Source organism: Lathyrus oleraceus, chromosome 5 (assembly GCF_024323335.1).
Source record: "Lathyrus oleraceus cultivar Zhongwan6 chromosome 5, CAAS_Psat_ZW6_1.0, whole genome shotgun sequence".
Lineage (NCBI taxonomy): Eukaryota > Viridiplantae > Streptophyta > Magnoliopsida > Fabales > Fabaceae > Lathyrus > Lathyrus oleraceus.
The window spans coordinates 37,532,202-37,545,302 of NC_066583.1; the positions used below are offsets into that span (position 1 = coordinate 37,532,202).

The 13,101-nt window shown below is 32.7% G+C and overlaps 1 protein-coding gene across 1 annotated transcript; it reads right to left on the minus strand.

Annotated features, from left to right (window-relative positions):
- Positions 1-5,180: 5,180 nt before the first annotated feature.
- LOC127078608 (protein NRT1/ PTR FAMILY 8.1) lies at positions 5,181-7,326 on the minus strand. Its single transcript, XM_051019048.1, has 5 exons — positions 7,288-7,326; positions 7,080-7,176; positions 6,777-6,994; positions 6,150-6,694; positions 5,181-6,018 (listed from the first exon to the last, which is right to left on the minus strand). Exons 1-5 carry the CDS (start codon positions 7,324-7,326, stop codon positions 5,181-5,183), a joined length of 1,737 nt encoding a protein of 578 aa, XP_050875005.1.
- Between the last annotated feature and the right edge of the window lie 5,775 nt (positions 7,327-13,101).

Sequence of the window (13,101 nt, forward strand, 5' to 3'; positions counted from 1 at the left end):
TAATGTGAATATTTACCTTCACTAAAGTCTTAGATGCTCAAGTATTCAAACAATCATTGCATAACTTTTCCTTGTGCATGACAAATGTCTTAAGCTTATATTTTTCATGTTTTAACTAAGTAAATCGATTTACCTTTAGTGAAATTGATTTACCACTGAAGCCTATACATTTCCAAACGCAAAGAATTAATTTTTCAACTAGGTAAATCAATTTACCTCTTATGCAAATCGATTTTCTACTGTAAGTTTTTGAAATATTTTTTAAACGTTACCATAGGGAAATCGATTTACCCACTATGTAATTTGATTTACCTCTGTGCGTTTTTGAAAAATCAGTAGCTTTACTAACACATCTTCATGCACCACTTCATGGAATCATTTCATTTCAACTTGACAATTGTTCATGATATTTTTAGACCTTTACCATAATTCATTAGAGGTGTTATGCACATATAAATACATGATTTTTCAAATTCAAAAATTACCTCTTCCAATCAAAACTCTTAGAATTTTCAGAATTCACATTTCTTTTTGTCAACTTTTATTCAATATATTTTCACATCATTCAAATAAGAAAATACTTGAGCAATCTAACACCTTTGTGTTTGTAAATTATTGGCATTGGAAGAGAAGATCAAGTACATTGATATATCACTTAGTGTGATTTTATATTACAAACTTTACACTCAAAAACTATTGTTGTAATCCGTATCTTATTTTTCAGAATTGTTGAAAATAAGATTGTTTGTTTTATATTGCTTGTTTTTCCAGGATTGCTGGAAATAAGTGTGTATGCAAGAAAAGAGAGAATTGCTTTCTTTTATTATGGTGATAGTTTTCAAGAGGATTGTTCTTGATAACTTGGTTAAAGTCCTAATTCACCCCCTCCCTCTTAGACACACTCCGAACTTACAGGTGTCGCGTCCGTACGTGGTGTAGACTGCTCTAGGAGACACACCGAGATCAGCTCATCAGGAGATACTAAAGGAGGGACAGACACAACTAGATCATGTTGAGGATGTCTTGCCTGTGTGTCATTGCATAATGGAGATTGCGCAGGAAGGCATTGATGAATGTATCTTTCCTAATGGGTCTGATGTGAGGCAGGTCCTAGATTCCATCATGACGGAGGCACGAGGGACATTGATATACCAGAGACAGCGCTAGGGGACGGGTCAGATTGATGTTCGAAGAGGCAGAGCTGACATAAGAGGTAGATGAGAGGTTGTCATACACATGAATTAGTCTCTTATTATCTAGAACTACTATTATGGTCTGTATTTTATTTTGATGGTCTTGCTACTTTATTGATCTCGATTGTACGATATTTTCAACATTTATTGATATTTTATTTGTGTATGACATTTTTGGTCAATCTGAAATTATGTACGTCTATTTTTTTTATTGTATGATATATTTTAAATCTTCATCACAACACAGATAAACAACATATAACATGAATACCTGTTCTGAGACGTATAGGAGATGTATCTCCGGAATATTCACGGAGATGCATCTCCGATACAACTCAAATATAAATGGCTTCTGAATGCGATGTATTGAATGTTTTAAATTAATACGGAGATGCATCTCCGTAATATTACAACGTTTATTCAAAATTTGATACATCTGGAGATACATCTCTAAAAACTATAAACATTTAAATAATTTCGCATGGTAGCAAATAAGTCTTAAGGGTACATTAAGAAATGCTCAAATATATTATACATTAATCTAAGCCAAGTTACAGTCTATAATACCTTGGAAGTGCGTGTATAATCCTAGAAAGGTAAAATTAGATATTCTTGCAGTGATATTCTTATGATATGTTTTTCTGTATATATTTTTATTTGGTGATTTTACATGTCAAGCTTCTAGTCTTCTATTCAGGGATGAGTACACCTTAAAAAATTGAGAAAATACGTTATATATTGAGTAGTTTATACTATAGAATAATCACTTTTGATTAGATATGCTAATTGTAATATTGAAAAGCTTTACAGAGTTAGGAGATAGTTATAAAAATGGTAGGAACAACTAGTAGGAAAACAAATATAATTAGCTAAGATTATTTTTACTAGACAATTTGCCTTCAAATCCATGCTTTTATATATATATATATATATATATATATATATATATATATATATATATATATATATATATATATATATATATATATATATATATATATCATAGTTAATTCACAACCAATCCCTAACTATGAGAATGCATAAATAAAATAACACCAAATATAATTTTACAAAACATACTAACATGAAAGAGGACGTCATATGGCAGTTCAGGTACACTCAGACCATTTCTAGACACTCAGTTGTCTCTGCTCCTCCTGTCTTGACATATATACAAAAAAATGACATGTTTGATGGTTATGAGAGTCATATGGTATCGGAGGAGGCACAAGCTACCATAGCTGAGAGCAACTAGAGCTACGTCGAAGGGTACATCAGATGGATCGTCAGGGTGTTGTGAAGTCAAGCTTCTCTATGATGAATGCATTTTGATGAAGACAAAATTCCAAGTGACAAGAAGGCAAAGATATTACTCAAAGATATAGTATCATGATTCAAGAATTTAAGCTATTGCATTTCAAGAAGGTATAATGAGAATATTTACCTTCACTAAAGTCTTAGATGCTCAAGTATTCAACAATCATTGCAGAACCTTTCCTTGTGCATGACAAATGTCTTAGGCTTATATTTTTCATGTTTTTAATTAAGTAAATTGATTTACCTTTAGTGAAATCGATTTACGACTGAAGCCTATATATTTCCAAACGCAAAGAATTAATTTTTCGATTGGGTAAATCGATTTACCTCTTATGGAAATCAATTTCCTACTGTAATTTTTTGAAATATTTTTTAAACATTGTCACAGGGAAATCGATTTACCCCTATGTAAATCGATTTACCTCTGTGCGTTTTTGAAAAATCCATAGCTTTACTAACAACTCTTCATGCACCACTTCATGGAATCATTTCATTTCAACTTGACAATTGTTCATGATATTTTTCAGACCTTTACCATGATTTATTAGAGGTCTAATGCACATATAAATACATGATTTTCCAAATTCAAAAATCACCTCTTCCAATCAAAACTCTTAGAATTTTCAGAATTCACATTTCTTGTTGTCAACTTTTATTCAAGATATTTTCTGCATATTCTCACATCATTCAAACCAGAAAATACTTAAGCAATCTAACACCTTTGTGTTTGTGAATTATTGTCATTGGAAGAGAAGATCAAGTACATTGATATATCACTTAGTGTGATAATTATACTACAAACTTTACACTAAAAAACTATTGTTGTAATCCATATTTTATTTTTCAGAATTGTTGAAAATAAGATAGTTTGTTTCGTATTGCTTATTTTTTTCAAGATTGTTGGAAACAAGTGTGTGTGCAAGAAAAGAGAGGATTGTTTTCTTTTCATGTGGTGATAGTTTTCAAGATGATTGTTCTTGATAACTTGGTCAGAGTCTTGTGTAAGAAGATCTAACAATAATAAAATCTCTTACATGTGGTAAGGGGACTAGACGTACCTTCGGATTGTGAAGGGAACTAAGACACATCTCGATATTTTTTTACTTTCCGTACTTCATCGCTTTCATTTCCTAACCAAACTAGAAAAGAAGGAACAAGTATTCATAAAAACAGGAGAATTTCTAAAGTTTTAATCCATCTCTCCCCCCTCTTAGGCACACTCTGAACTTACAAGTGTCGCATTCGTACATGTGTAGGCTGCTCCAAGAGACCCACCGAGACCAGCTCATCAGGAGATACTAAAGGAGGGGCATTCACGGCTAGATCATGTTGAAGATGTCTTGCCTAGGTGTCGTTGCATAATGGAGATTGCGCAGGAAGACATTGACATAGGTATCTTTCCTGATGGGGCTAATGTGAGACAAGTCCTAGATTCCATCATGACGGAGGCGCGGGGGACATTGATGTACCAGAGACAACACTAGGGGACGAGTGAGATTGATGTTCGAAGAGGCAAAGCTGGCAGAGGAGGTAGAGGAGAGGTTGTCATGCACATACATTAGTCTCTTATTATCTAGTAGTAGTATTATGGTTTGTATTTTATTTTGACGGCCTTGTTACTTTTTGATCTCGATTGTACGACATTTTCGATATTTATTGATATTTTATTTTTGTATGGCATTTTTGGTCCATCTGAAATTATGTACGTCTATTTTTTTTTATTGTACGATATATTTTAAATCTTCATCACAACACAGAAAAATAACATATAACATGAATATCTGTTCTGAGACGTATCAGAGATGTATCTCCGGAATATTTACGGAGATGTATCTTCGGTACAATTCAAATGTAAATGACTTCTGAATGGAATGTATTGAATGTTTTAAATTATTACGGAAATGCATCTCCGTAATATTATAACGTTTATCCAAAATTTGGTGCGTCTGGAAATGCATCTCCAGAAATTATAAACATTTAAATAATTTCGAATGGTAGTCAATAAATCTTAAGGATGCATTAAAAATGCATAAATATATATACATATATATATATATATATATATATATATATATATATATATATATATATATATATATATATATATATATATATATATATATATAATACCTTAGAAGAGCATGTATAATCCTAGAAAGGTAAAATTAGATATTGTTGTAGTGATATTCTTATGATATCTCTTTCTGTATATATTTAAATTTGGTGATTTTACATGTCAAGTTTCTAGTCTTCTATTCAGGGATGAATACATCTTAAAAAATTGAGAAAATACATTATATATTGAGTAGTTTATATTTTTATACTATAGAATAATCACTTTTTATTAGATATGCTAATTGTAATATTGAAAAGCTTTAAATAGTTAGGAAATAGCTATAAAAATGGTAGGAACAACTAGTAGGAGAACAAATATAATTAGCTAAGATTATTTTTACCAGATAATTTGTCTTCAAATCCATGCTAATACATATATATATCATAGTTAATTCAAAACCAATCCCAAGCTAGCTTTGTTTGCTAGAAACTAGCAACAAATTGCTGGCAAATTTATCCTAACTAATTCACAACCAATCCCTAGCTTTGAGAATGCATAAAGAAAATAACACAAAATATAATTTTACAAAATATATTAACATGAATAGGGTGTACTCATGGTTGTATGTGATGATCTTCGTTTGATTCATCAATGTTGTCAGATCTTGCAATCACTGATTCTTTTCCTTTGTAAATTGTTGCAACCATCAAATAGACTAAGAAATTGATAGCATTGATAACTGCCACTATCCAATAGAACCAATCCAACTTGCTTTTATTAAGATCATTCCTTAGCCATCCTTGCTCTTGTCCTCCAGTTGTAAGTATAACAATCTTAACCAAAGCAGTACTCAACCAGTTTCCGATTCCCGACTCGCACAAAAACATTGCACTACTAATACTCTTTGTCCCATCGGTTACTTCATCATAGAAAAACTCTAACTGTCCCACATAGGTAAAAACTTCAGCAGAACCAATTAGGAAAAACTGAGGTAACAACCAAAACACACTCATGCTATGTAGGTGCGGGTACTCTTCGCGTCTTTTCTTTTCAACGAATGCAGCCGAACCCATAGCTATGGTTCCGATGAAAAGCCCAACACCCATTCGTTGTAATGACGTGATGCCACGCTGGTGGCCGGTTAGTTTTCGAAGAACCGGGATAAAGAGTTGCTCGTAGATCGGGACAAGTATGAGGCCGTTGATCGCAGCAAATGTGGTGACGGAACTCGTTGGGATTTCGAAGTTACCGAGTTTTCGGTTCATGATGTTGGATTGACTTATAAAAAAAGTTGACATTTGACCTAAACAAATTGATAGTGCAATGGTAGTTGCCCAAACTGGAAGAATTTTTAGGATTGATTTGAATTCTTCCACTTGTGTCACTGTGCATACACTCCATCTATCATTAATCTTGGTTTTTGGTGTTACAACCGCTGCTTTGTCCAAAAACCTACAAAATTTCAATTTTTAAATTCTTTGAATAACTGATATATCTAAAATCCTTCAGATTTAAAAAAAAAAATATGAATCGAAACTAAATAACTATATCCTGTATATGTATCTGATCTATATATAACTAACCTGTATTGTAGAGTCCTCTGAAGCTTACGAGCACCAATAATATCAGATTGTGTTGTCTCGACTTCATAGAGTTGAGTTTCTTTTTCGACGACAACTCCTCGTCGATGATTCTTTACGGAAGCTGCAATAACTTGAAGAAACCTAGTAAAAGGGCTTCCCATTGGCTTTTGAAAACGATAATGGTTAATACCAATAGCTAGAACAAAGATAGACAAAAATGTAGTAATGGTTGGTATTCCAAAACCCCAACTCCACCCTAATTTTTCTTGTATATAAACCAGCAGCGTAGTTCCGAGAAGTGCACCGATGTTGATGGCAAAGAAAAACCAATTGAAGAATGAATATTTCTTTTGAACTTCTTTTTCATCGCCTTCGTCGAATTGATCCGCTCCGAAAGATGATACACAAGGCTTGATTCCTCCTGTACCTAAAGCAACAAGGCCAAGTGCACCTAATAAGAATGTCATTTGGAATTGGCTTGCTTCTTTGTTTTTTCGCGGGTGGAATGTGTCGAACGAGGCTGATGTTGTCAGCATAAACATACCCTGTAACATGATTTAGGTCAATATTTGAGCACCATTGATAAGAAACGAAAAAAGTAAGAATGAGTAAGTTAAATATAGTTACCGCTGCATAGATGAAAGAAAAAACAAGAATCGTTTTGAAGCGACCGAAATATGCGTCGGCTAGAAAGGCTCCGAGAAGAGTGAGTACATAAGCAGATCCAATCCAATTTGTGACATGAGTAGCAGAATCTGGTATTGTTAGATGCATTTCACTAACCAAGTAACGTGTCATGTTCATTGCTATTGCAATGTACGCCACCCTCTCAACTGCCTCGTTCACTGGAAAACAAAAACATCATCAAACATTGGAAACATTATGTCTAAATTGTGATTCTATCTAATTTCATAATGTTGTGTGGCTTACTTATGATAAAAGGAGCAGCCTTCCATCCTCCGGTCGTTCGTTTATCAGCAATGTCGCCATGTCTATCCACGCGACCATCGCTTACCAAGAAATCCATCTATATTAAAAACTGTAATTCCTATGAATTTTGATCCTCTTGTGTGTTTGTTTCCACTTTGAAACTTCACTTGATCTTCCTATTTGTGAGAGAAAATTTTATATTTTATACAAATGTATGTGAAATACTTGTAGCTTTATAGCAATGCATTCTCATAGGAATTACAGTTTTTAATATTTTGAAGAAAAAAAACAATTGAAGTTAAACTTTTCTTTTTTTGGAAAAATGTTATTTCAACTACTCCTTTTTTCGTTTTTCTTCGTTTCAACTAGTCCTATTTTTGTATTTCTTTGTTTCAAAATAATTGGAAAAACTGATTGAAGTTAAACTTTTAGTTGTATTATATAATGAATAATATTTTTGTTACTCTTAATTTAATATCTTTTAGAATATTTTAAGATGAAAGTAATATATCAATATATAATATTTTAGTAAAACTATTTTAATTCTTTTATTTAATGTGTCAATCGATAAATTTATTTCGATATTTAAAAATTATGGGAAGAAAACAGCGTTTTGATTGGTTTTTTTTTAACCAATAAAGGGTGTATAGGGATTGTCTAATGATGCACTCTAATAATTGATAAAAGACAATTTATAAAAAAGGGGACAAATGAAAAAATCTAATAAAAAAACAAAGGTAAATTTTTTTGATATTTTTTTTATAAATATCATTTGGAGAAATTCTCCTGAAACTAGTCAGGTAGGATCGCAATCATCCAGTCTGACAAGAGGTAGGTTAGGGAGGAATCTTGGTCACCTTGTTGATGATTCAATTGTTAGAGCAAGATTTGGTTCTGCATCTATACCTTGAATTTTGATGATAACAATGTTGTATTTGTGTGACAATAATTTTGGCACCCTAATAGTTTGTTATTGTGTAGCTTTTACAGTCAGTTCTGATTCTGAGTATATGACGTGAAACGTCATCAGTTTCTAAACATCGTGTTCAAAATTCAGATTCTGAACTAATCATGAGAAATTTTGAAAGATGTCAAGTTGTTGCTGCAATGATCTTTCTGTTTCTGTGTTGATTCACTCCTGAGAAGTTTCTAAAGAGACGATATGTTGTTGCTGCAACGTTCTCTTCGTTTCTACTTCTGAACGTGACTCTGATCATCAATCTTCTGAAGAATGACGAGTTTTTGAAGTTTTGTTACTTAGCTAAAGATTCTGAAGATCTCAAGTCAGACTGTTGACGTTGTCAAGGTTCTGACTGAAGATTCTAAAGTTTCTGAATCAAGTTGTGTGTTTCTTCTTTTCATACTTCATCAACTTTCACAAGAAGCCAATTAATTTTAAGATAAGATCAAAATGGATACGTGATCAAATGATACAAGATACAAATCAAATGTTCATTCAACTACATGATATTGTGGGTAGTATTATACATCACACTTGTCACTGAAATTGTGGGCGAAGGACTATACTATGTATCACTCATTTCACCAATCCAACAATGGGCAGCCGCTTTACTTGGTATCCTAATTTTGCCCTCCAGCTATCTCTTTTTTATGCTATATAAATAGGACTTAGAGACTTGAAGAAAAATGCAAGCGCTACAACAATTTTATAAGAATGTTTTCTACGTGAAAAAGATCTAAATTTTGTGCATATTTTTCTTTAAGTATTTGTAATTCATTTGTGTAAAATTTGCTTGTGTATAAGTAACTTGTAACCCACAAAATATTATTCAAACTGTTTGTTTGTATTTCCTTGAGGAGACTAGGTTTTAGTTAGATCCTTGAGAAGACAAAGAAAGTTGTTCTTTATGATTTTCCTTAAATAGATTAGGGTATAGTCAAATCCTTGAGAAGACAAATAAGGTTATTCTTTGTGACTTTTGTAATCAGTTGATTATAGTGGATTAAGTCATTGTGTATAAGGCAAAATCATCTTGGCGGATGAACTGGAGTAGCTTTGAGTTTCAAGCGAATCAGGATAAAAATACTTTTGTTTTTATCTCTTTATTCTTAGTGTTTGTGTGGTGTTCTTGAGTCTACAAAAAGCTTTTGTTTTTAAAATCTAATTCAAACTCCCAATTTCTTGTGTTTTTCACACCTTCACCAATGTTTTCACGTGCTCCTTTCCTTTTTGTGTTATTCATTGACCATGCTTATTTTTCCCTTTCTCCTAATATCTTTATATAGTTTGTATTATTAATCTTCCAACCATAATGAAACGTCCATTCATTTCTAAAGCTAAAACGTTGGAGGTAACGTCTGACACCTCACTAATGACCATTAATGATGGTTCAAATATTAATTTCATAACCTTCTTGTGACCCTTAATTTGTCTCTTAATCATTCAGGAACAAGTTGTTCGACATCATGGGTTAGCCTATATGCACCGGGCTGGGGCTCCTGTCCGACCATCTTGACCAACATTAAAGATAGATATTTCGGCTAAGTTAAAAATTTCGAGATGGACATGTACCTATGAGTTTAAGTTAGGTATTGATCCCTCTAATATAAAATGTTTTAAAATTTTAATTATTTTAAAATAAAATAAAAAAGTGATGTCGCAATAAATTATAGTGCTGGGTTGGTTGAGGATACCGATACTTCACTAAATTCAAGAGAAAACAAATAGAAGTGTTTGGAAGAATCTACATTAAATTTGTAGTATACTTTCTCTTGCTATTCTGCTTACTATTGTCATTTTGTTTTTTCTTTTACCATCAACTAAAATGATTAACTTTGATATTAAGATAAAATTACTTTGATATTTTAAATATAAAAAACTATTTTATTTTCTCATATGAATTATCTTTGTATTTAACATGCAAGTTAATTTTAGTGAAAATGATCTAATAATCAATCAACATCTTTTGGAACAAGCCGGATAAAACATGGATAAAAATTTCATGGTTGATGATCAATATTTTACCTTAAAAATTCATAAATGACATTACTATAATTTGTCTATCTTTAAAAAGATTTGTATTTTCAACAAAATGAAATATCGTCAATATGCTTTTATTTAGAGATCAACCTCCTCACTAAAAGATAAAAGAATTGTAATTATATAATTATATTTAAAAAAATAGAAGATCAAGCTTCCCAACGTTTACACGTATAATTACAGTATTGCAAATATGACTTTAATGCAAATGCAACATTATCTGTTTCAATTTTAGAGGATTAAGACCTTTATAAATACTCATTCATCCTCTTCACCTCCTCCAAAATCAAACTAGGACGGAAAGAAGAATTTACACATATTTTTGTATGCATTTTACACACGTTATTAGAGGATGTAAATTCAAAATATAAGAAATGTCTGACGAATTTACATCCGTTGTAAAACGGGTGTAAACAGAGGGTATATTATACACTTTTTTTATAGAAAAAACAGATGTTTACAACGGGTGTAAACAAAGGGTATATTACACACTTTTTTATAGAGAAAACAGATGTAAACATGGAGTATATTACACCTTTTTTTTAGAGAAAAGAGTATAAATTGTTACATATATACATTTAAATGAAATGAATTTATACTCCATTTCATAAAATTTTCAGGTGTACAATAAATAATGTTTACTGTCAACAAATTTACACCCTATTTAAAGTAAACAGGGGGTTAAAATATGATATATTGCAGCATATTTTACTTATGACTGGTGTAAAATATTTGATAGTTATATTATATTTAATTTCATTAACACTCTATTTCATACAACCAAATATTTTTGTATACCGCTGGACAACAAATATCTTATAACGTATATAAAAAAAATCGATTTATTTTTTAACATTATTTTTAAAAAAAATCATTAAATCAAATATTTTATATAACATTCATTCAGCAAACAAAAACAACAATCAAAACAAACATGAGTGTGGCCCATGAGAAAACATACAATCACGTTAATCTAACTACTGTCAAAACAAAAGAAAAACAAAACCAAATATTAAGCAAGGTGGTGCCTATATATTTTGGGCAATTGTTTTAAGAAAAACCTCCCATAATTCTAATATTATAGTCTCAAACTACTACACTTATATTAAAGAAATATAGAACCAAGTATTAAGCAAGGTGGTGCCTTTATATTAAAGTAATAAACGTTTTTCACTAAAAAAATATAATAAAGATAAAAACTACTCGACTTATAACAAAACTAACCTACTATACTGTAATGGCAGTGCAATGGGAACAAGTAAAATAGCAGCAGTGAAGGATGAGTATGGATAGTGAAATTGAAATATGAATTCCACTGCAAATCTGAGCAGGGAAGAAATACAATGGGTAAAAGGGAAATAACGGAAATAAGACGAATAGTACAATATTCTAAATGTGTGGTGAATCAGAGAGATAAGAGAGAGAGAGAGAATGTTCTCATACAAATTCACACCACTCTAATAGCTACCCCACTATTAATATTATCTCAATTCCTAACAAACTGGGTCCACATTGGATGCTCTCCCTTGCTTCTCTTGCTACGTCTCATTGCCTTCTCCTTTGCCACGTCATCATTCCATTGTTCATTCACCTCACTTGTATCAATTGGACTTGTCTCACTCATAACATTACCCTCCCCTTCAAGAGCAATCTTGTCCTCAAGATTGAAGTTCGGGTAACTCTGCAGCATATCTTCTTTGTCTTCCCAAGTTGCTTCATGACTTGGCATATCACTCCATTTCACCAACAATTGTTCCACCACTTGGGCACCTTTAAGAATGCTTCTAGTACTCAACACAGTTGCAGGTTGAATGACGGGACCTTCTTCCACGGTAGTTAAGGGTAATGGCAAGTATGGTACAGCAGTGAGTCCTTTGAACACTTTCAATTGCGAGACATGAAAGATAGGATGAATACGAGTTGTCTCAGGTAGTTGAAGTTTATAAGCAACCGCACCAATTTTTTCAATGATGTTGAATGGACCAAAGTACCTCATCCCTAGCTTATTGTTCTTTCGCAATGCTATAGAAGACTTCCTATAGGGTTGCAACTTAACCAAAACTTGATCACCAATCTCCAAAGAAACATTGCTTCGTTTCTTATCAACATTGGCCTTCATCACCTGTTGAGCTCTCCCCAAATTCTCTTTCAACTCAGCTAAAATTCTATCTCTTTCCAATAACTGTTGCTGCAGCTCCATTGGATCAGCATTGGTAGCGTTGTAACGAGTTAGCCTAGGAGGTTCCCGCTCGTATAAAGCTTTGAATGGAGACATCCCCAAGCTTGAATGCAATGTCGTATTATACCACAGTTCCGCCCACGTGAGAGCTTTTGACCATGCCTTTGGATTCTTGAAAGAAAAACACCTCAAATACATTTCTAAGCACTTATTGACAGCTTCGGATTGTCCATCCGTTTGGGGGTGATAAGCGGAACTCATCGCTAAAGTTGTGCCCTGTAATTGACAGAGATGCTGCCAAAATTTACTAGTGAATACCTTATCTCTGTCAGACACTATTGACTTAGGCATTCCATGTAGTTTAACCACATTATGCATAAATGCCTCAGCAACTGTTTTACTAGAGTAATCAGATTTCAAGGGCATGAAATGAGCATACTTACTTAATTTGTCCACTACTACCATGATCACAGTGAAACCAGAAGATGGGGGTAATCCCGTAATAAAATCCATTGCGATATCTTCCCAAACCTGTTCAGGAATTGGCAATGGTTGCAATAGGCCTGCATAAGGAGTATTAACAGACTTAGCTTGTTGACAGATGATACAAGCTTCAATGAATTTCTGCATATGTTGTCGCATATTAGGCCAATAAAACTAAGACGCCACCCTTGCAAGAGTTCTGGTCACTCCTGCGTGTCCCCCTATAGGTGTGTCATGATACTCTTTGAGAATGTTTTGAATCAAGCTACTCTCAACAGGAATTACCAATTTGTGTTTCCAATACAATAATCCATCTTTCACCGAATAGTTATCATTGATCACATGATTATCGAGGCATT